The 23,638-nt window shown below is 39.5% G+C and overlaps 2 protein-coding genes across 2 annotated transcripts; one reads left to right on the forward strand and one right to left on the reverse strand.

Moving 5' to 3' along the window:
- Positions 1 to 720: 720 nt before the first annotated feature.
- Positions 721 to 2,486, reverse strand: LOC148999271 (cytochrome P450 84A1-like). Its single transcript, XM_089141325.1, has 2 exons — positions 1,530 to 2,486; positions 721 to 1,431 (listed from the first exon to the last, which is right to left on the reverse strand). Exons 1-2 carry the CDS (start codon positions 2,451 to 2,453, stop codon positions 808 to 810), a joined length of 1,548 nt encoding a protein of 515 aa, XP_088997451.1. The 5' UTR covers positions 2,454 to 2,486; the 3' UTR covers positions 721 to 807.
- A 10,108-nt stretch (positions 2,487 to 12,594) lies between these two features.
- LOC148999272 (cytochrome P450 84A1-like) lies at positions 12,595 to 14,511 on the forward strand. The gene is made up of 2 exons (XM_089141324.1): positions 12,595 to 13,551; positions 13,650 to 14,511. The coding sequence occupies exons 1-2, from the start codon at positions 12,628 to 12,630 to the stop codon at positions 14,271 to 14,273; spliced, it is 1,548 nt and encodes a 515-aa protein (XP_088997450.1). The 5' UTR covers positions 12,595 to 12,627; the 3' UTR covers positions 14,274 to 14,511.
- The last annotated feature ends 9,127 nt before the right edge of the window (positions 14,512 to 23,638 follow it).

Consider the following 23,638-nt stretch of genomic DNA (forward strand, 5'->3'; position numbering starts at 1 on the left):
GAGGATCTTTCTTCTCTTCTTCTTTATCTTCTGCGTATCTCCTCCTTTCATCTTTCATTCAAGAATTGGATTTCATAGAGATCTCTGTTTCAGTCAATCGAGTTTGACTCTAAATTTTTAATTTCCCTTTCCCATGGCTTCCCACCTCAAAGCACAGAGCAGGGGTTTTGAACTTTTGCCGGAAAATCGTCGATTTTCCAGCGAAGTTTTGAAGTTTTGCCAGAAAATCGTAGTTTGATCTTCCGGCGAAGCTTTGAAATCTCGGTTTCGATTAATTTTTTTATTTCGCCCACTGGCGAACTTGGTGAATTTTGCCGAAATTTCGGCGGAATTCGCCGATGTGTTTTTCCGTGGTTTATATATACAGCAGTAGAAAGGACAGAAATGCCCTCCTAAAAGACAACACACTACTAGAAAACCAGTAGAATGAAAAAATAACAAGTATGCCCCCTATTGAGAGAGATATTCCGACACCAACCCAAAGGGCGTTGAAGATTTAATTGTCCTCCTAAGTTTTCCTAAACACTAGTTCTTAATAAAAGATGTGACGAATCCTCTACTTACTCATAATGATGAAAGCCCCTAACAGGTGAATGTACACATGAGAGGTAAATTGATTATAATGATAACAACAGAATGCATTTGAGCAAACACGTATCTCAATTTGGTTTTTTTTCGATCTATAAAACGTGAGATCATCATGAAATTATGGTTAGCAAATGAAACATTATAGAACAACCTAACAAAGGCTAACCCATATGTATTAATAGGTACCACCACATCAGACGCACCAACCTAGCAAGAGCCTTAGTTTAGAGGAACTTTAAGGCGAAGAGAGGGTACTGCGACGAGATGAACGGCTTTGGGAGCGGTGAATCCAGGGGCATCGCTCATGTCGAGCTCGCTAGGTTTCATGCCGTCGGGCAAATCCCAATTGAAGCAGTGAAGCAAATTAGCTACTGCCAACTCCAAGGTGTACAACCCCAATTGTAAACCTGGGCATGACCTCCGACCGGACCCAAATGGCAGAAACCCGAAGCTATTACCCTTAAAATCTGGGGCACCCTCCCTTAGGAACCGAGATGGATTGAACTTCAAAGGCTCGTCCCATGCATTCTTGTCCCTCGCGATTTGCCAAACGTTGACAAGCGCATGTGTACCCTTTGGAATGAAGTAGCCCCCCACCTCCACGTCCTTGGCCGTCGCATGGATCAACACCGGAATCGCCGGGTGGAGTCGGAGCGTTTCCTTTACTGTACATTTGAAGAAGTTGAGCTTCTCTAGATCCTCCTCTTGAAGACACCTATCCAACCCCACCACGTCCTCCAGTTCTTGTTGCACCCTTTCCAGATCCTCTGGATTCTTCATCAGCTCCGCCATGACCCATTCTATAGCCGATCCCACTGTTTCTGTTCCCCCAAACATCACGTCCTGCCATGCATGGAGAAGGAAATTATCAGCTGTCAATTCAATTCAAACTCAGAAAGTTTAGTAATAAATATCATGATCGATCCTTAGACTATCATCACCATGATAATGGCCTTAATGTTATCTCTAGTTAGGTGAAAATCGTCCGATTCGCCGCGGCCTTCGCCGTAGAAATCAAGTAGGTCGTCTACCATATCAGTGTCGACGTCGTCTGAGTCGTCAAATCGGGTCCTGTTCTTCCTCTTGGCAATGTGTGTGTCGATGATGGTATCAATGAACACATCAAGTGAATTGCGGGCTTTAACGAGTCTCGGATTGAGTCCCTGTGGGTCGATCCAGCTGAGCCAGGGGATGAAATCAGCCAAGTTAAAAGCAGCGAACAGCCTCGAGAACTCTTGCACTATTGACACGAACTTCTCCTGAGCTGAAAGAATATCCGACCCGAATGCCGCCCTATAGGTGATGTTGGTGGCGAGTTGGAAAGCATGTTTACCAACGTTGAGCGACTCACCAGCCTTGGTGGAGGCCACTGTGCGGACCATGGAAGCCACCTCGTCTCGGACGGATTTCCATGACTCTATCCTTCTGCGGCTGAAGAGCTTCGTGACACAGAGCCTCCGTGTCTGACGCCAAAAAGGACCGTAGTGAGCGAAGGCCATGTCGGCTTGGTCATAGCTGAGGTATTTCATGGCAATGTTGATTGCACGATTGGAAAAGACGGCGTCATGGACTTGAAGGACTTGGCGAGCCATTTCGGGTGTCGAAATAGTTACGATGTGAAGGAACCCCAAACGGAGATGTGTGAGACCACCGTACCGGTCGGAGAGTTTGGCTAGTCCACGGTGGGTGAGGTGCTCCATCATGTTCATGTTCCCAATGATGGGTAGCCCCTTTGGTCCTGGAGGATATGATAGTTTCCTCAGTGACCTTACTAACACACTCAGCCAACACAACAGTGCTAGAAGAAAGAGAAACAAGATTGACGCAGGTTGCACCAGAACTAAGGAATCCATGTTTGGATTCATAGATGAGCTAGCGATGGCTTTCTCCTGCAGAAAGAAAACAACACTGGTGTCTTAGAAATAGAAAGAAGAATATTGCATTTCTATGCATTCCAACTATAGCTATTACAGACTTTATAGCAATTACGGTTACAATACGGTTACAATTGATTTACAGCTGTACAATATCTGTATCTCAACATCCCCCCCTCAAATTAGGCCGAGGTACGAGACCGAGTTTGCAACATAAAGTTTGAAACTCACGGCGAGGAAGAGGTTTAGTAAAAATATCTGCCAACTGATGATTTGAAGAGACAAAACGCGTGATTAGATGTCCAAGTGCCACCTTCTACCTTACAAAATGATAATCCAACTCAATGTGTTTAGTACGCGTGTGAAAAACGGGATTAATGGTCATATGTAAAGCACTCATATTATCACAATAAAGAATGGCTGGTGATAATTGAGAAATCCCGATGTCCGTAGTAACAAACTTAGCCACGTAAGCTCAGCTGTAGTTGTAGCCCTGGCGCGATATTCGGCTTCAGTACTGGAACGAGATACAGTGGGCTGTTTCTTGGCACTCCAAGAGATACAATTGCTACCCAAGAAAATACAAAATCCCGTTGTTGACCGACGTGTAAGAGGATAACTGGCCCAGTCGGCGTCCGAAAAACCATATAAATGTAAAGAGCTCCTTTGATGAATACGAAGACTATGCATAACTTGACTAACAACTTGTGTTGGACTATGCATAACTTGACAAACAGAATTAACCGCATAAGATAAGTCCGGTCTTATCATGGTGAGGTATTGAAGACCTCCTACCAGACTACGAAATAAAGTAACATCTAAAAAAGATGTTGTATGACTAGAAGAAGAACGAGCCACCATAGGTGTAGGCATGGGTTTGGCATCTTCTAATTGACCTCGGTGTAATAAATCCCTTGCATATTTTTCTTGTGACAAGAAAAGCCCATCATGAGTATTAGATACTTGGATCCCAAGAAAGTAATGCAAACTACCCAAGTCTTTAATTGCAAAAGGACGTCCAAGACGAGTAATAAAATCCAGAAGAAAGACCGGGTCATTCCCTGTTAACTCTGTCGATGTTAACACTATGTCATCGACATAGAGTAAGAGTAACAAAAAGATTAAAGAGCACTAAAGAGTTAGAAAGGAAGTTCTTACCATGAAAGAGATTCTATTTATTAGACCAAGTTTACAAGAGAGCACTCACATTTCTACAAAGAGCAAGCAATATTCACAATTACTTAAAACAAGAACTAGAGAGTCTTTCCAAGATCAATGGCCTCCTATTTATAAGCAATGGACCCTAAAATTTCTAAAACATGGTTTATTGTCTAAAGATACACTTGTCATATTAGGACATATGAATAGGAAACAAAGGGCATAAGAGGACACCTCTATATTTTGGGGGACAATATTGCCCTTAGTCCTTTAATAATATTTACAAAGTTATGTCTTAAGATGTCACATCAAATAATTGCAAAAAATCTTTCCTATGTCATCTTCTACACATGCAATTATGAAGAGCATATGATTTGCTAATGACCGTAGATTTTGAATATTTTCTAGAACCTCCTCATGGCATTCCATGTAGTATGACACTACTGTTTTCCATATTGATTTGGGTCAGAAAATTAACTCATATTTTACTAACATAATTTTTGCTAGGTATGCTTATTACCCTTAGCATACTTAAGTTAAGGTGTCAGGTTTTATACTAGCCTGTCTTTTTTACCCAATATTTTACGTGCTTGGTACTAGCCTGGATCCTGTTGTAGCCCAGATTAAAGTTTCATGACAAATATGTAGTTTTACATGGTCATCCTATATATCATGTAGTCATTTATGGGTTGAGCTAAAATTCTTGTGGTATTGTTAAGGTCCATAAAAATCATCCCTAAGTTTTACGTCATTTAAGTATGAGACGGATGGTAAGGAAATCACCCTTTGATTGGAATTTACATATCAATGAAACTTTTCTCCTTGTCTTTTCCTTTCTTTTTTCTTATGACTTCAAATTTCGTATCTTCTAGAAAAGGTTTGATGTATGGTTGTGATGAGACCTATGGGTTTATGGGCCCACTATAGCTTCTTTGTGTATATAGAATGGTGCAGTTTTCACTTATAATTTCTTCTTTGAAATTCTTAAGGAACTGTGGTGGTTCAGAAAGTGTGTTTGTTCTACAACTTCTAGAAGTATTTTGAAGTTGATGCTTTAATTTGTTGAGAGCTTCCTCATGTTCCTTAATTTGTTGGTGAAGCTCTAATTTCTCTTAGTGCACTTTGATCATATGGTCTCGAGCTTGTTGAAGAGCCCTTTCTTTTCTCAGCAATTTTTATTTATTGAGATTTGTGATTCTAGTGGCCCTGGAAATAAATTCCTCAGTACGTTCAGCATTTTTCTTTTTTAATCCTTCATAATGATCACAAAAAAGCTTTCTTTGTGTCATTGATGTGAATGATGGATGTGCAAGTGGAGCAACCCTCAGCTTTGGATCAATATAATAATTTAGTTTGAGAATGAGCTTGGCTTGCATGGTTCAAGAGTGTCATATCCTTTATATCGTGGAATTGGATAATCCTGAATGGTTTGTATTACATCTTTCCAGTCAAGGAAAATGCCTTCTGTATTGCCTTCAAAAACTACATAAAATTTTGACTTTCTTTTCTTTGTACAAGCTTGATCAAAAAGGAGAGCCACTGCATTGAGAGCGTTAGCAATTGCTGGTTGGAGCTTTTTGTTTCCAACACTTGTATTGATAGATTGCTATAAGTTGTCAAGTGCAATATTTTCCTCATCATTGATCCTTAGTCATTGTGATTAGTGAATTTCATGTTGGTATTTTTGAAGAAAATATGAGGACCAACTTTGATAGTCTTAGGAGGGGGATTGCAATCTTGGTGAACCTGCAAACAATCTTGTATTTTGAATATGAGTCCCAATAATGAGACAATATAATGATGAGGCATTTGAATTGCCTGTGATGCTGGAGGGTAAAATCCTCTTTGGAGTATATATGTTAGTTGTACCCGAAAATTGTGATTGGTTTTTTATAAGGGGTGAGAATACAGGTGGAGACTCTTCCTTATGGTTTTGAGAGAGGGATGGCCATGTCTCAACAAAGGTTCTTAAGAATTCTTCCTCTTGCATTAATTAAGAAGACTAGTTAGCTAATTCATTTTATCTATAATATAATAAGAATTTAAGTTGGTATATTTCATACCTTGGATCATATATGAGGGCTTGGTTATTTATCCTATAAAGCTGGTTATTTGGAATAATATCAATGGGTTTGGAATAATGTATTATAGCAATTTTTCGTATTATAAAATTTAATTCAGACTCTTTATCGCGTATTTTCTTTTCTAGTTTATGAATCGAGATGGAATCACAAAGGTGCAAGTAGCAAAGACTTTACCTCTTCTCTCAAGCATTATAAAAGCACATATAATCCTAACTGCATCCTGATTTTTGGAGTCACGAATTAGTGGAGAAAGAGAAGTGGAAGTGATTTAGAAGATTAAAGGAGTTGAGAGTTTTAGAAGTGATGTTGTTAGCTTCTCTGGAGGCATATGGTGTGTTTTTGAATGTGGGACTTAAAGCAACACTAGTTCGTGAGCACTCGCAATTTCCCTTGTTTGAAAAAGTAGATAAGAATAATAATGTTTGGATGTTAGCTACAGTTTATGCCAGCCCTGTTGATGAGCTTAGAAGGAATTGTTGGGAAGAGCTCACAGTGGTGACCGAAGTATACAAGCATCCGTGGATCGTGATGGGGAACCTAAACGATATTCAGAAGCCAAGGGTGGTGCCCCCCTAACGATTAGAAGGTGCAAAAATTTCAGAAAGTATATAAATCAGTGTAATCTCATTGACATGGAAGCAGCAAGGCCAAAGTATACCTGGAGAGGTCCTATATGGGATGCTTATAGAAGAACTTTACAGACGCCTTGATAGAGATCTCTGTAATGCAGATTCGCGTACTCTATTCCCTGAAGCTATGGTCCGTCTGTCCAGAGTGAAGTCAGATCATCACCCCCTAATCATTGATCTGTGTCAATTACCAGAGAAGTTTTCTAAACGTTTCATATTCAAAGCTAAGTGAGTCACTCACAATGACTATTTGAAGGTTATCAAGGAAGGACGGGAGCATAATAGAACTATTACATAAGCTCTTTCTTCTCTATAGGGACTCCTTGAGCAATGGAAAAATAATGTTTTTGACAGCCTAAATGCAATAAAAAGAAGACTCCATGCCAAGTAAGAGGTATCCAACGTAGGCTTGCCGATGGTTCCTAACAATCCCTTTCTTATCAGACTAGAGAAACAGCTTAGAGAAGAACTAGAAGAAGTACTTGAGAGAGAGAAGAAATTATGTGGGCTCAAAAGGCAAGGAAAATGTGGATGCTCCAAGGTGATAGAAACAGTAAGTATTTTCATATGTCCACCATTGACTGCAGAAGAAGAAATCAAATTGAGGAGCTTAAGACTGAAGAAGGAGAATGGATTTAGAATCCCAAAGATCTTAAGAAGCACGTGGTGAGCTTCTTCAAAGACCTTTTGCGAAAGAGGTGCAGGATGTTTAGGTACCCAGGCTCCTTTAATTTTCCAGTTCTAAATAGTGATTGGCTTAATTCTCCTAAGAGAAGAGTAGATGATGTTGAGGTATATAGAGTGATCAAACAGTTTAGCCCATGGAAAGCCCCTGGCCTGATGGATTCCAAACTGCTTTCTACCAGAAGTCTTGGGAACTGTAGGACTAACAATGTCGAAAATGGTAAAAGAACCTTTTGAGGGTAAAGTAGAAGCAAAAATAAATGAAACTCTTCTTCCATTCATCCCTAAAGTAGATAAGCCTGAAAAAATTACTCAATTCAGGTCTATCTCCCTCTACAATGTTAATTTCAAGATTATCACGAAAGTGATAGCTTCCAGATTGAAAGAGTTTATGCCTTCCCTAATTTTCCCAAACCAAGTTAGTTTTGTGCCAGGAAGATAGATTCAAAATAACATCATCACTGCAGCTCTTGGACTCGATGAGTAAAAATCAAATAAACAAAAAACAAAGGGTTGATGAAACACCTTAAATGGCAGGAATTCCAGTGAATATAGTAGAGTTAGTTATGAGATGCATCACCACGGCCTCCTTGGATTGGGGTTTAGGAATCTTGTGAAGGTGAATGAAAAAGCCTTTTTAATGAATCTAGTTTGGGGTTTTCTGAACCAAGATAAGATAACCAGTGGAAAGAAATCCTGAAGGTCAAGTATGGAAGGAAGCACAAGAAGGGCGGAACACTTCTGTTCTATACCCAGCAACTCCCCCTATCTAGAAGGAAATGTGCAATGTGCACCGAACGTCTTATTCAATTCATGTATTCAGTTGGTAATGGGAATTTAATCTACTTCTGGGAAGATGTTGGGTTCAGGTAGGCCAGGGAATGGATTAGAGGCTATTAACGATAAATACTGGAGTCAAGTGGAGGTGGTGGTGGTGGCTTGGAGAATTTGCAGAGAAACAATCAAGATGCCGGCTGCTTTCAGAAGCACAAGTGGATGGAAACCTCCTGAAGAAGGTTGTTACGAATGTAATGTAGATGCTGCCACATGATTCGAGGAGTTCAATCAACCAGGTGGATGGAAGGGCTCTAGCGAAACTCAAAAGGAACCTTAATTCATGGAGGGCTTCGTATGTCCGGTACAGAAACTCTACATTTGGAGGCAGAACTTGAAGCAATATTGGAAGGTGTTTGCATGCATGTATTTAGGGCCTATTTGGTTACATGAATCCTGAAATCTCTGGATCCATAAATGTGGGATTTATACCTGATTGGTTGTGAAAATCTCTAGATTCATGAAATCTAGAGATTCATCTTTTTACACTAAAAACGTGAATCTGTAGATTTATGGATATGGGGTGAAATCCAGAGATTTCATCCCTTCCATAAAATGTTGAACATTTGCGTATTCACAAAAATCACTGGTGAATCCAGATTTCATTCCACATATTCGGTTAACCAAACAGTTAATTTAATAAATTATGACTCCATAGATTTAAAATCTCTAGACTCATGTAACCAAACAGGTTATCTTATCCATCTATTTTATCTTATCCATCTATCCATCTCTCTCCATGGATATTTGCTCCTTTTTTGTGCTTTTTTCGTTGTTAATCTTGACTTTGGTGATAAATAGTCTAATCGAAACCTATTCCTATAAGGGATATGTACATAATCTGGAGTTGGTCTAGTCCTAACCCTAACCCTAATTCTAACCATAAACAGTAAAACAATGCATAATTTTATTCAAAAACCTATAAGGTAATATGATTAAGCCTGGCTGAATTAGCTGACATTAACCTTGACTGGCCTAACAACCTTGTGCTCAAACCCTATATGAACTCAAGGTGGAGAAGACATATGTATACCATATATTAGAATCAACATGTACCCCTAATGTGTATGATATAATTAAGAAAGAATGGTCTTAAATATCAATATCGATACCAATAACTGGCTAAAGAGTATTATCTATTAATGATGATTTCTTATTAAAATCAAATTCATTTAATATTAGCAAGTATTTGGACCATCGCAAATTTTGTGTGGTTTGATCCAATCTTCGATATAAAGACACTGTTTGAAATTTGACCAAAATCATGCATCATGCTATATGCTCGTTTACTTATGTTTTTTTAGATCAAAGCCTTATATTATACTTGGCCAGCCATAAGAGCCAATTGACAAATGAGTTATGGCTAAGCACCTCCATACCAACCTGCTTCCATTCAAAACTTGAATTAGTTTCTGCTTGGAGGTGGGGTTTTCTAAGCTCACTTCTGATTTGGGTTGTTCGGTTGAATTCATTGACTTTGGATTTTTTGTTAAGGACCTTCACACTCAGAAGGTGTTGGCATCGGGGAATAAAAGTGGAGGACTCTATGTGTTTAACACTGATGATCATGGTTTTCTTGGTTCTGCTTCTAAAGCTTTTTTCTCCTCTCGTTTTTGTACTGCAACAGAGGATGTCTGGCATCAACGGTTAGGTCATCCCTAGCCTCGTATTATCAATTTTTTGAAGAATCAAGATTTGATCAAAGTTACTTGTAAATCAAAGAATACTTGTAATAGTTGTCAGATGAGCAAGGCTGCTCAACTTCCTTTTATTAGTTCTTTTACCCGAGCTTTGGCACCCCTTGAGAGGATTCATTGTGATTTGTGGGGCAAATCGCCTGTTCCTAGTGTTCAAAAATTCAGATATTATGCATTGTTTGTAGATGATTACTCTCGTTATACTTGGTTAAATCCTCTCCGTCATAAATCTGAGTTTTACAATTGCTTTCTTCGGTTTAAAGCTATGGTTGAACGACAATTCAGTTCTAAGATTAAAGTGTTTCAATCGGATGGCGGAGGTGAATTTTCTTTGGGTCTGTTTAGGCAACATTTGGCTGATTCTGGCATTATACATCATGTTTCATGTCGTGGCACTCCTGCAAAAAATAGTATTGTTGAGCGTAAGCATAGGCATTTGGTGGAATTAGGTCTTGCTATGATTTTTAATGCTTCCATACTTGCATCCTTCTGGGTAGAAGCTTTTTTAACTGCGGTTTACTTGATTAATCGTTTGCCATCTCAAGTATTGGATATGAGTACACCATTGAAGTTGTTGTTTAATCAAGAACCAGTTTACTCTGTTTTTTCGGGTGTTTGGAACTGCATGTTTTCCTTGTTTGAGGCCTTATGCTACCAACAAATTTGCTCCACGGTCACTGTAGTGTGTTTTTATGGGATACAATGATCATCACAAAGGTTACCGGTGTTATCATCGAGGTTCTGGGCGTGTGTTTATTTCACGCAATGTAGTGTTTGATGAAGAATTTTTCCCATTCAAAGATAAGGATGATTCTGGTTTTGTGAGTAACAAATGGACTGTTAGTAATTTTGATGGTTGGGTTTCATATAAAGAGGCTGTAGGTGCTTCTGACTATTTTGATAATCGTAAACTTTCTGTTTTGGAACCTTCAAAAGCCTGGTTTGATAGCAGTGATTCAGTTGAGATGTCTTTGGCACCAGTTGCAGGTGATGTGTCAAATATTGGGTTAAGTGACCATGGTGAACATGGTAGGCTTTCAAATACTGGGTTAAGTGAACATCGTGAACATGATAGGCTTTCTAAAACTGGGTTAGTTGAAGTGTCTTCTCCTACAACTTCATTCGTTTCTGGTGAACATGGTGGGCCTTTTGTTTTAAATTCAGATGGGCTTTCTGTTGTTTCTTCTCAGCCCATGTTGCTAAATGAATCAAATGGTTCTCAGCCCATATTGCTAAATGAGTCCAACGGTTCTCAGCCCATGCTGCTAAATGAGTCTAATGGATTTGTAGTTGTACCGTTGGTGCTTCTCATTCCATGGTTACAAGAGCAAAGGTTGGTGTTCTAAAACCAAACCCAAAGTATGCTTTAACGGTTTCCACCATTCCTTGTGAGCCACGAAATGTGAAAGAAGCTTTGGCTGATCCCGGATGGTCGACTGCAATGAAAGGGAGATGGATGCATTAGCGCAAAATGCTACTTGGACTTAGGTTCCAAGAACTTCTGATATGAATATTTTTAGCTGTAAATGGGTTTTTAAATCAAAATTGAATGCTGATGGCTCACTCGAAAGGCTAAAAGTCCGCCTGGTGGCAAGATGTTTTTCGCAACAAGAAGGGATCGATTTCTTTGAGACATTCAGCCCAGTTGTAAAACCTAGTTCAATTCGTCTTGTGTTGAGTATTGCGACAGTGCTGAAATGGACAATTTGTCAATTTGATGTAAAAAATGCTTTTTACATGGTTTTTTTGTCAACACCAGTTTATATGACCCAACCACCCGGGTTTGTTGATACAACAAAGCCCAATGCTGTTTGTCAACTTCACAAATCTTTATACGGGCTTCGTCAAGCACCATGGGCTTGGTTTGATAGATTTAGCACCTTCTTGCTGGATTTTGGTTTTGTTTGTTGTCCTTTTGAGACGTCATTGTTCATCTATCGTGCAAATGGGAAACTTTTGTTACTCTTACTCTATGTCGATGACATAGTGTTAACATCGACAGAGTTAACAGGGAATGACCCGGTCTTTCTTTTGGATTTTATTACTCGTCTTGGACGTCCTTTTGCAATTAAAGACTTGGGTAGTTTGCATTACTTTCTTGGGATCCAAGTATCTAATACTCATGATGGGCTTTTCTTGTCACAAGAAAAATATGCAAGGGATTTATTACACCGAGCTCAATTAGAAGATGCCAAACCCATGCCTACACCTATGGTGGCTCGTTCTTCTTCTAGTCATACAACATCTTTTTTAGATGTTACTTTATTTCGTAGTCTGGTAGGAGGTCTTCAATACCTCACCATGATAAGACCGGACTTATCTTATGCGGTTAATTCTGTTTGTCAAGTTATGCATAGTCCAACACAAGCTGTTAGTCAAGTTATGCATAGTCTTCGTATTCATCAAAGGAGCTCTTTACAGTTATATGGTTTTTCGGACGCCAACTGGGCCAGTTATCCTCTTACACGTCGGTCAACAACGGGATTTTGTATTTTCTTGGGTAGCAATTGTATCTCTTGGAGTGCCAAGAAATAGCCCACTGTATCTCGTTCCAGTACTGAAGCCAAATATCGCGCCATGGCTACAACTACAGCTGAGCTTACGTGGCTAAGTTTGTTACTACGGACATCGGGATTTCTCAATTATCACCAGCCATTCTTTATTGTGATAATATGAGTGCTTTACATATGACCATTAATCCCGTTTTTCACACGCGTACTAAACACATTGAGTTGGATTATCATTTTGTAAGGTAGAAGGTGGCACTTGGACATCTAATCACGCGTTTTGTCTCTTCAAATCATCAGTTGGCAGATATTTTTACTAAACCTCTTCCTCGCCGTGAGTTTCAAACTTTATGTTGCAAACTCGGTCTCGTACCTCGGCCTAATTTGAGGGGGGATGTTGAGATACAGATATGTACAGCTGTAAATCAATTGTAACCGTATTGTAACCGTAATTGCTATAAAGTCTGTAATAGCTATAGTTGGAATGCATTGAAATGCAATATTCTTCTTTCTATTTCTAAGACACCAGTGTTGTTTTCTTTCTGTAGGAGAAAGCCATCGCTAGCTCATGTATGAATCCAAACATGGATTCCTTAGTTCTGGTGCAACCTGCGTCAATCTTGTTTCTCTTTCTTCTAGCACTGTTGTGTTGGCTGAGTGTGTTAGTAAGGTCACTGAGGAAACTATCATATCCTCCAGGACCAAAGGGGCTACCCATCATTGGGAACATGAACATGATGGAGCACCTCACCCACCGTGGACTAGCCAAACTCTCCGACCGGTACGGTGGTCTCACACATCTCCGTTTGGGGTTCCTTCACATCGTAACTATTTCGACACCCGAAATGGCTCGCCAAGTCCTTCAAGTCCATGACGCCGTCTTTTCCAATCGTGCAATCAACATTGCCATGAAATACCTCAGCTATGACCAAGCCGACATGGCCTTCGCTCACTACGGTCCTTTTTGGCGTCAGACACGGAGGCTCTGTGTCACGAAGCTCTTCAGCCGCAGAAGGATAGAGTCATGGAAATCCGTCCGAGACGAGGTGGCTTCCATGGTCCGCACAGTGGCCTCCACCAAGGCTGGTGAGTCGCTCAACGTTGGTAAACATGCTTTCCAACTCGCCACCAACATCACCTATAGGGCGGCATTCGGGTCGGATATTCTTTCAGCTCAGGAGAAGTTCGTGTCAATAGTGCAAGAGTTCTCGAGGCTGTTCGCTGCTTTTAACTTGGCTGATTTCATCCCCTGGCTCAGCTGGATCGACCCACAGGGACTCAATCCGAGACTCGTTAAAGCCCGCAATTCACTTGATGTGTTCATTGATACCATCATCGACACACACATTGCCAAGAGGAAGAACAGGACCCGATTTGACGACTCAGACGACGTCGACACTGATATGGTAGACGACCTACTTGATTTCTACGGCGAAGGCCGCGGCGAATCGGACGATTTTCACCTAACTAGAGATAACATTAAGGCCATTATCATGGTGATGATAGTCTAAGGATCGATCATGATATTTATTACTAAACTTTCTGAGTTTGAATTGAATTGACAGCTGATAATTTCCTTCTCCATGCATGGCAGGACGTGATGTTTGGGGGAACAGAAACAGTGGGATCGGCTATAGAATGGGTCATGGCGGAGCTGATGAAGAATCCAGAGGATCTGGAAAGGGTGCAACAAGAACTGGAGGACGTGGTGGGGTTGGATAGGTGTCTTCAAGAGGAGGATCTAGAGAAGCTCAACTTCTTCAAATGTACAGTAAAGGAAACGCTCCGACTCCACCCGGCGATTCCGGTGTTGATCCATGCGACGGCCAAGGACGTGGAGGTGGGGGGCTACTTCATTCCAAAGGGTACACATGCGCTTGTCAACGTTTGGCAAATCGCGAGGGACAAGAATGCATGGGACGAGCCTTTGAAGTTCAATCCATCTCGGTTCCTAAGGGAGGGTGCCCCAGATTTTAAGGGTAATAGCTTCGGGTTTCTGCCATTTGGGTCCGGTCGGAGGTCATGCCCAGGTTTACAATTGGGGTTGTACACCTTGGAGTTGGCAGTAGCTAATTTGCTTCACTGCTTCAATTGGGATTTGCCCGACGGCATGAAACCTAGCGAGCTCGACATGAGCGATGCCCCTGGATTCACCGCTCCCAAAGCCGTTCATCTCGTCGCAGTACCCTCTCTTCGCCTTAAAGTTCCTCTAAACTAAGGCTCTTGCTAGGTTGGTGCGTCTGATGTGGTGGTACCTATTAATACATATGGGTTAGCCTTTGTTAGGTTGTTCTATAATGTTTCATTTGCTAACAATAATTTCATGATGATCTCATGTTTTATAGATCGAAACAAAACCAAATATTTGAGATACGTGTTTGCTCAAATGCATTCTGTTGTTATCATTATAATCAATTTACCTCTCATGTGTACATTCACCTGTTAGGGGCTTTCATCATTATGAGTAAGTAGAGGATTCGTCACATCTTTTTTTAAGAACTAGTGTTTAGGAAAACTTAGGAGGACAATTAAATCTTCAACGCCCTTTGGGTTGGTGTCGGAATATCTCTCTCAATAGGGGGCATACTTGTTATTTTTTTATTCTACTGGTTTTCTAGTAGTGTGTTGTCTTTTAGGAGGGCATTTCTGTCCTTTCTACTGCTGTATATATAAACCACGGAAAAACACATCGGCGAATTCCGCCGAAATTTCGGCAAAATTCACCAAGTTCGCCAGTGGGCGAAATAAAAAAATTAATCGAAACCAAGATTTCAAAGCATCGCCGGAAAATCAAACTACGATTTTCTGGCAAAACTTCAAAACTTCGCTGGAAGATCGACGATTTTCCGGCAAAAGTTCAAAACCCCTGCTCTGTGCTCTGAGGTGGGAAGCCATGGGAAAGGGAAATTAAAAATTTAGAGTCAAACTCGATCGACTGAAACAGAGATCCCTATGAAATCTAATTCTTGAATGAAAGATGAAAGGAGGAGATATGCAGAAGATAAAGAAGAAGAGAAGAAAGATCCTCAGCAGAAAGAAAGGGCCTTTCCTGCTGCCCACCGAAATTGAAGGCGAAATCATCGTCTTCATCGTCCAATTCTTGATTAATGTTACACATGTGTGACCTAGTGAAGAAGAAGATGATGATAAAGGTGAGGGAGTCGACTATGGTGAGACCAGCACAAGACGCACCACAGAAGGTAGGGCTGCAACTGGGCCGGGCTGGGCCGGGCTTTTGCAATCCCAAGCCCAGCCCTATATGGTATAATTTGAGCCCATTCCCGCCCTGGCCCTAAGCTCTACAGGGCCAAGCCAAGCCCATTCCCGCCCTAATTGGGCCGGGTCGGGATGGATTGGCCCTGTCCCTAGCCCTGATTGGCCCAGGTCCTAATTGGCCTTGTTCCTAGCTTTAATTGGCCATATCTTTGGTCGTAAATATCAAATGTAAGACAGGTAGTAATTAAAATACATATTAAAGTAATTAAATTTTTAAATTCCAAACTCAATTCTGGAAAATAAAATAGTAAAGATGTCAACAAATAATCGAAAACTTATATTCAATATATATTTAACTATTTATACCCATTTAGATTTTAGAGAAATAGAGAAATCCAAATTTCTAGGGTTATCTAATTTGCTATTCGATGAAAATTATGGTTATTATATGTAAGTTCGAAGGGAAAAAGAAAAAGATTTATCTCAATCCTCAATTAATTTCTAACTTCTAAGACAATGGTCAAACTTCCTTCCAAATTTTTAATTTGTCTTTCCCCCAAGTCTCTCTCTCTCTCTCTCTCTCTCTCTCTCTCTCTCTCTCTCTCTCTCTCTCTCTCTCTCTCTCTCTCTCTCTTATTCTGTTTTTCCTTTGGTTTTTCTCCAGCAGCAAAGAGTTAAAATTATTCATGAAATAGAAAAAGTAGAGAGAAGAATTGTAATTAAATTTAGGCATATTTGAAAGTCAAGTCAATCATAGAGAATGTCACACAAACTCTTTTTGTAAACATAGAAACATCAGAGATTCAGAATTCAAAAGGAATCTGATAAATGAAAATTTTATCTTCAAAGTCAAGAACTTAAGCCGTAAGTAGGTATTTTTTTCATTCACAACTGTTCAATAAATTGATATATTTATTCAATACAAAAAAATTCATATTCAAAACCTTGTTAACAAGTAAATCGACGATAATTTAGTATTCAACAAAAAAAAAATGTATTTTTTTCATAGTTAAAGAAAATGATGTTTTAGTTACAAACATAGCTATATGTTTTAAAAAAAAAATTGAAATATCACAATAGATTTGTTAGATATTTATGATGAGAAGTTGGGGTATAGATTTGTTAGATATTCATGATGAGAAGTTGGGGTATAGATTTGTTAGATATTAATTATTTATGTAATAGTTTTTATTATTTATAATATATTATCTCGCCTTAGTCAAAAAACAAAATCAATATTTTATTGAACTAAAAATGACTTTGTTGGGAAAATAAAAATTACCTTAAAAATAATATAAAAAGTGAATTTATAGTCTAATATGATCAAAATGACTAAATGTCAAAATCAAGACTCATATCAATGTTAGTATGAAGATCAAATTAGGGTCAGGATCAGGGCCAAAATCAAATAGATGCTTATTACATTGGTAATGAAGTTATAATTTATTTTTATTAATTTTCTACAAAACATGATCATGTTTCTAAAATTTGACACGTGTTAAGTATCCACCCATATGTATTACAATTAATTCCTCTCCATGTGGGTGGAGGGTCCAGAGTCTTTAGACTCAAATCAGGGCCAAGGTCAGGGTCAGGATCAGGGCTAATATCAGGGCCAAGATCAAGGTTAGGATCAGGGCCAAAATCAGGGCCAAAATTCGGGCCAGGATCGGGCCAAAATTCGGGCCAGGATCAAGGCCAAGATCAAGGCTAGAATCAGGGCCAAGATCTGGGCCAAGCCAAGATCTGGGCCAAGATCTGGGCCAAGATCTGGGCCAAGATCAGGGCCAAGATCTGAGCTAGGATCAGGGCCTAGGTCAAGGCCAAGATCGGGGCCAAAATCGGGGCATGGGTCGGGGCCAAGATTAGGGCCAAAATCAGGGCCTGGGTCAGGGCCAAAAATCAAGGACAGGCCGGGATGGGCTAGGTGGGCCTGGGGCGGGCCAGAAAGTAATCCCAGGCCTGCCCTTGCCCCTAGTTTAGGGCCAGAATATTTTGGCCCTAACCCGCCCTTAGGGCCAAAATCTTTAGCCCAAGCCCTATTCGGGCTCAAGGCGGGCTTAGGACGGGTCAGGGCAGCCAGGGCCAAACTTGCACCCCTAACAGAAGGTGCTTTGGAGCTCCAACATTGACTTGTTACAACGCGTGTGAAACCTAGCCCTAACCTTGACCCAGAACCCCATTGTTTGTAGGTCCAGCAACCCAAAGTAAGGCAAGAAGTCAGCTTTGGGCCATTCCAGTAGAAGACTTGGTGGCTGGAGTGAAATCCATGAGTGTTGATGTCAGTGTTCCATTTATGGAAACTGCACCCTGATGAAGATCGGATTAGTTGATGGACTTGGAGTGCTCTTTGTATTGGTTCGAAGGCATTTCTACCTACTAGGTATGTCACTTTAGGTGTGTGCAAAACCCCTTGATGTTTGGACTTGATCTGAGCCTTCAATTCCCTATTTTGAAGTTGATGTTCTGATTGGTCGACTCATTGGTCGACTAGACCAGTCAACCAATCAATCGACCAATTGATTCTGTTTTTGAAAATTAGGTCGTGGCTACTCTATTTAAGTTTAATCTCGGGAATACTCCGCCTCATCTGCCTCCTAAGCCTCTGGAACAAGTTAGAACCCCTTTCTAATCAATTCCCTTGCATCCTTGGTTGATATCTCACAAGAACTCAAGTGATCTTCATCCTCCTGCATCAAAGGTATGTTTATAATCTCTTTTCTTTTCTATCTCTGATTTTCTTTTCTTTGATCTGTTCTGGATTGAGATCAGGAAGGAGATGCTGCATTCTTGCAACCATCTATTCCATAATCTCATTCGATTCCTTGAGATCTATGATCATCATCATGATCTCAACCTTAACCAGTTAGATTCTTGAAACCCTAGCCAATTATTTCTTGAAACCCTAACCCTTGTATGATCATTCTGGAAACCTTTCGGTAACCTCCCATGTGAGGGAAACCTCATGGGTAATATTTAGGTTGATCTAAATTTAATATTCTTTAGTTTTTCTTGTTATTATTGGCAAATCATTAATTCCCTCCCTCCTGTGATCTCAACCTTTTTCATGGGAGCCAAAAAGGGTGAAACCCTAATTCTTGGATATATGTTAATTGACCCTGTTAATAGCCAATCAATGTGTTTTCCTTACAAGAATTGTATCCTATCATCCTCTAATTATTTACCCTTGATCATATTGTGTTTTCTTCATGATCCATGATTTAACCTAATTAGGTTAACCTTTCGGTTCCTAAGTTGTAACTTGGAAACTTGATTTGGTTGGTGGTTTGATGTCCTCTATATACTAGGATACTACCATTATAGTTTCCCTCTTATTTTGTACCCTTTTGAACCACCAAATTCGGTTTCTTAATCTAAAAATTCTGATTCTTGAAGGCTACTGTCTCTATTGGTATACTCATTGGTCGACTGGGGCAATAGACCAATAAGTCGACCAATGAGTACAGCAACCTCATTCTTGGTCTGTTTTGATTGATTTGTGATCTTTCCTTCTATGTATCTTTCCTAACATGTTGTATACACTTGTTTAGGACTTTCTTCTCAGGTTTAGTCAAGGTCTTGCTTGATTTCCCTAAGTTCCTTTACAAGTTAGAAGGTAAGGACTGTTATTCTGTAATTACATAGATTGCATACTCTTGAGTTTATACTTTATGGAACTCTGAGTTTAACTATTGGTCTTATACTTTATACTTCTGATATACTATTGTAAGTACAGTAGTACTTTACTTATGTTTTCTTTTTCATTTTCAAGCTTATAAGAATTGTTTATTACTATATTGTCTAATGATTTGATCATGATTGTGTACTCTCGTTTATATGATGATGTGTTGACTGTGTATGTCATGACTGATCTGGGATTGTATCTGAATAGGTATGATTTGGGATTCTAAGGTGTCCTTTTGACACTTCTGTCCTTGGACATTATCGGAAATAGTATGGGATGTTTCTAGGGTTGTCCATCGACGCTTTCCCGAATTATTGATTGTCATACCTAGGGCTGTCTAGCAGTGTTTGGCTAGGATGTCCCCGTTATATCAGACCCAAATCGGAAGGGTATTGAGACCGAACAACCCATGGCAGCAATGGGGATTCACGGGCGCTCAAGACCGGTAACCAACCCGTGAGAGGATGGGAATCACATTGTGGGGGCCATGTATTGGAGGGTTGCATATGGTTAGACTTGGGCTCATGGGCGCTCGAGACCGGTGAGTTATATCTGTGAGGGGACATGAGAGCTTCCCGTTTACCATATGTGGATAACCAATAGGGTTGATGAGTCCATATTTAAGAGAGTCGAATACGCTGACTCTAGTGGAAAGAATACCGGAAAGGATCCCGAGAGGGGAGGAATGGAAGTATCTAGACCTGAGTTGATGTAACTGAGTAGATGACTTGCATTGGGCTAGGTTTTACCCTAACATGCGCCAATACTTAGACCAAATGGTGATGTCAGAGAGAGATGACTTTACCCCCAGCCATGGAATGTCCGAGAGGGATGCCGAACCCACTACCAAACGGAGCCGTATGCGTGACCTACCCAAAGAAGTATGGTGCTATGACTTAAAGCATGTCTACCAATAGAGACCAGCATACATAGAGTTTAGATGCATACATACATTATCTTTTTTCATACTACATTGCATTTTGCTATGTTTTGCCACATGTTATTTATGTTGTTATGGATTAACTACCTTACTGAGTTTCTTCGAAACTCATTCCTTTTTGTACATTGTTTTGTTAGACTATTCTACAGGTACTGACTACTATAAAGAACCATACACTGAAGCGCAAGCCGATGAGGCGTACTATACGCAAGGTGTTGGCGACAATCAAGATTACTCTGATGATCCCTCAGTTGATCAAGTTGCATACCACAATTAAAGGCAACGTGGAATTGGAACATCTCAAATGGATTGATGAAGTCCACTATTTTGAAGATGTCATCTATAGGATAGAAAACTCTTATGTTTAGTTATCTTTCTTAGTTCCTTTGATTTAGTTGTTATTTCTTTTAGACTTACATATAGCGTTCCGTTGTATTTTGTGGAGTGAGTTTCCGCCTCTCTCTACTTCTTTTGATATCTTTGGATATCTGGTATCATTTTCTGGCACTCGATTATATTGTTTATTCACTTTTTGTTTTGAACCTTATTTATAATATTAAACCTTGATTATTTCCGGTTTTTGTTTTTTTTTTTTTTTTTGGGGGGGGGGGTTTTGTTTTCTTTTTTTTGGGGGGGGGGGGGGGCCCCCCCCCGGGGGGGGGGGGGGGGGGGGGGGGGGGGGAGGATGTGACAACGCGACATATATCCGATGACTGTTTCCTTCTATAGGCCAAATGGGTCTTCCAACTTCTTCGATGCCAAAGTGTTGAAAGAGGCTCTTTTTAGCGCGAAAACACGTGAAAGTGAGACCACTCTCACATGGCTAGTTTTTAGCCCGACTGGTGGCATACTTGGATTTGTACAAGATGAACCAAGAATTTACAAATGAAATCTATTAATGCATGAAATGCAAAGAAAATTACAGAGGGCCTCGGAGATGGTAAAAGTACGACTGTAGACATGCTATCTTAAATCATTCCTCTACGAAATTAAAAGAATAAAAAGAAAATCATGCCATAGATCTATATTCTTACCTTACTTGGGTTCCCTTTTGGGTTTCCAAAAAGATTAAAGAACACTAAAGAGTTAGAAAGGAAGTTCTTACCATGAAAGAGATTCTATTTATTGTAGACCAAGTTTACAAGAGAGCGCTCACATTTCTACAAAGAGCAACCACCATTCACGATTACTTACAAATCTATAAAGGTTTTCCAAGAGTTAGAGAGTCTTTCCAAGACCAATGGCCTCCTATTTATAAGCAATGGACCCTAAAATTTCTAAAACATGGTTTATGTCTAAAGATACACTTGTCATATTAGGACATATGAATAGGAAACAAAAAGGCATAAGAGGACACCTCTATATTTTGGGGGACAATATTGCCCTTAGTCCTTTGATAATATTTACAAAGTTATGTCCTAAGATGTCACATCATATAATTGCAAAGAATCTTTCTTATGGCATCTTCTACACATGCAATTATGAAGAGCTTATGATTTGCAGATGACCGTAGATTTTGAATATCTTCTAGAACCTCCTCGTGGCATTCCATGTAGTATGATACTATTGTTTTCCATATTGATTCGGGTTAGAAAATTAACTCATATTTTAGTAATAGAATTTTTGCTAGGTATGCTTATTACCCTTAGCATACTTAAGTTAAGGTGTCAGGTTTTATAGTAGCCTGTCTTTTTTACCCAATATTTTACATGCTTGGTATAAGCATGGATCCTGTTGTAGCCTAGATTAAAGGTTCAGGACAAATATGTAGTTTTACATGGTCATCCTATATACCATTTGGTCATTTATGGGTTGAGCTAAAATTCTTGTGGTATTGTTAAGTTCCATAAAAATCATCCCTAAGTTTTACATCATTTAAGTATGAGACAAATGGTAAAGAAATCACCCTTTGATTGGAATTTACATATCAAGGAGATTTTTCTCCTTGTCTTTTCCTTTTCTTTTTTCTTATGACTTCAAATTTTGTATCTTCTGGAAAAGGTTTGATGTATGGTTGTGATGAGACCTATGGGTTTATGGGCCCACTATAGCTTCTTTGTGTATATAGAATGGTGCAGATTTCACTTATAATTTCTTCCTTGAAATTCTTAAGGAACTGTGATGATTCTGAAAGTGTTTTTGTTCAACAACTTCTAGATGTATTTTTAAGTTGATGATTTAATTTGTTGAGAGCTTCCTCATGTTCCTTAATTTGTTGGTGGAGATCTAATTTCTCTTGGTGCATTTTGATCATATGGTCTCGAGCTTGTTGAAGAGCTCTTTCTTTTCTCAGCAATTTTTATTTATTGAGATTTGTGATTCTAGTGGCCTTGGAAATAAATTCCTCAATACGTTCAGCATTTTTCTTTTTTAATCCTTCATAATGATCACAAGAAAGCTTTCTTTGTGTCATTGTTGTAAATGATGGATGTGCAGGTGGAGCAGCCCTCAGCTTTGGATCAATATAATAATGTAGTCTGAGAATGAGCTTGGCTTGCATGGTTCAAGAGTGTCCTATCCTTTATATCATGGAGTTGGATAATCTTGAATGGTTTGTATTACATCTTTCCAATCAAGGAAAATGGCTTATGTATTGCCTTCAAAAACTACATAAAATTTTGACTTTCTTTTCTTTGTACAAGCTTGATCAAAAAGGAGAGCCGCTGCATTGAGAGCGTTAGCAATTGCTGGTTGGAGCTTTTTGTTTCCAACAATTGTATTGATAGATTGCTATAAGTTGTCAAGTGCAATCTTTTCCTCATCATTGATCCTTAGTCATTGTGATTAGCGAATTTCATGTTGGTATTTTTGAAGAAAATATGAGGACCAACTTTGATAGTCTTAGGAGGGGGATTGCGTCTTGGTAAACCTGCAAACAATCCTGTATATTGAATATGAGTCCCAATAACGGGACAATATAATGATGAGGCATTTGAATTGCCTGTGATGCTGGAGGGTAAAATCCTCTTTGGAGTATATGTGTTAGTTGTACCCGAAAATTGTGATTGGTTTGTTATAAGGGGTGAGAATACGGGTGGAGACTCTTCCTGATGGTTTTGAGAGAGGGATGGCCATCTCTCAATAAAGGTTCTTAAGAATTCTTCCTCTTGCATTAATTAAGAAGAGTAGTTAGCTAATTCATTTTATCTATAATATAATAAGAATTTAAGTTGGTATATTTCATACCTTAGATCATATATGAGGGCTTGGTTATTTATCCTATAAAGCTGGTTATTTGGAATAATATCAATGGGTTTGGAATAATGTATTCTAGCAATTTTTCATATTTTAAAATTTAATTCAAACTCTTTATCTCGTATTTTCTTTTCTAGTTTTTGAATCGAGATGGAATCACAGAGGTGCAGGTAGCAAAGGCTTTACCTCTTCTCTCAAGCATTATAGAAGCACATATAATCCTAACTGCAACATGATTTTGGAGCCACGAATTAGTGGAGAAAGAGCAGTGGAAGTGATTTAGAAGATGAAAGGAGTTGAGAGTTTTAGAAGTGATGTTGTTAGCTTCTCTGGAGGCATATGGTGTGTGTGTTTTTTAATGAAGGACTTAAAGCAACACTGGTTTGTGAGCACTCGCAATTTCCCTTGTTTGAAATAGTAGATAAGAATAACAATGTTTGGATGTTAGCTACAGTTTATGCCAGCCCTGTTGATGAGCTTAGAAGGAATTGTTGGGAAGAGCTCATAGTGGTGATCGAAGTATACAAGCATCCGTGGATCGTGATGG

Source organism: Hakea prostrata, unplaced genomic scaffold (genome assembly GCF_041222555.1).
Source record: "Hakea prostrata isolate BN-2017 unplaced genomic scaffold, UWA_Hpros_2 contig_19, whole genome shotgun sequence".
Lineage (NCBI taxonomy): Eukaryota > Viridiplantae > Streptophyta > Magnoliopsida > Proteales > Proteaceae > Hakea > Hakea prostrata.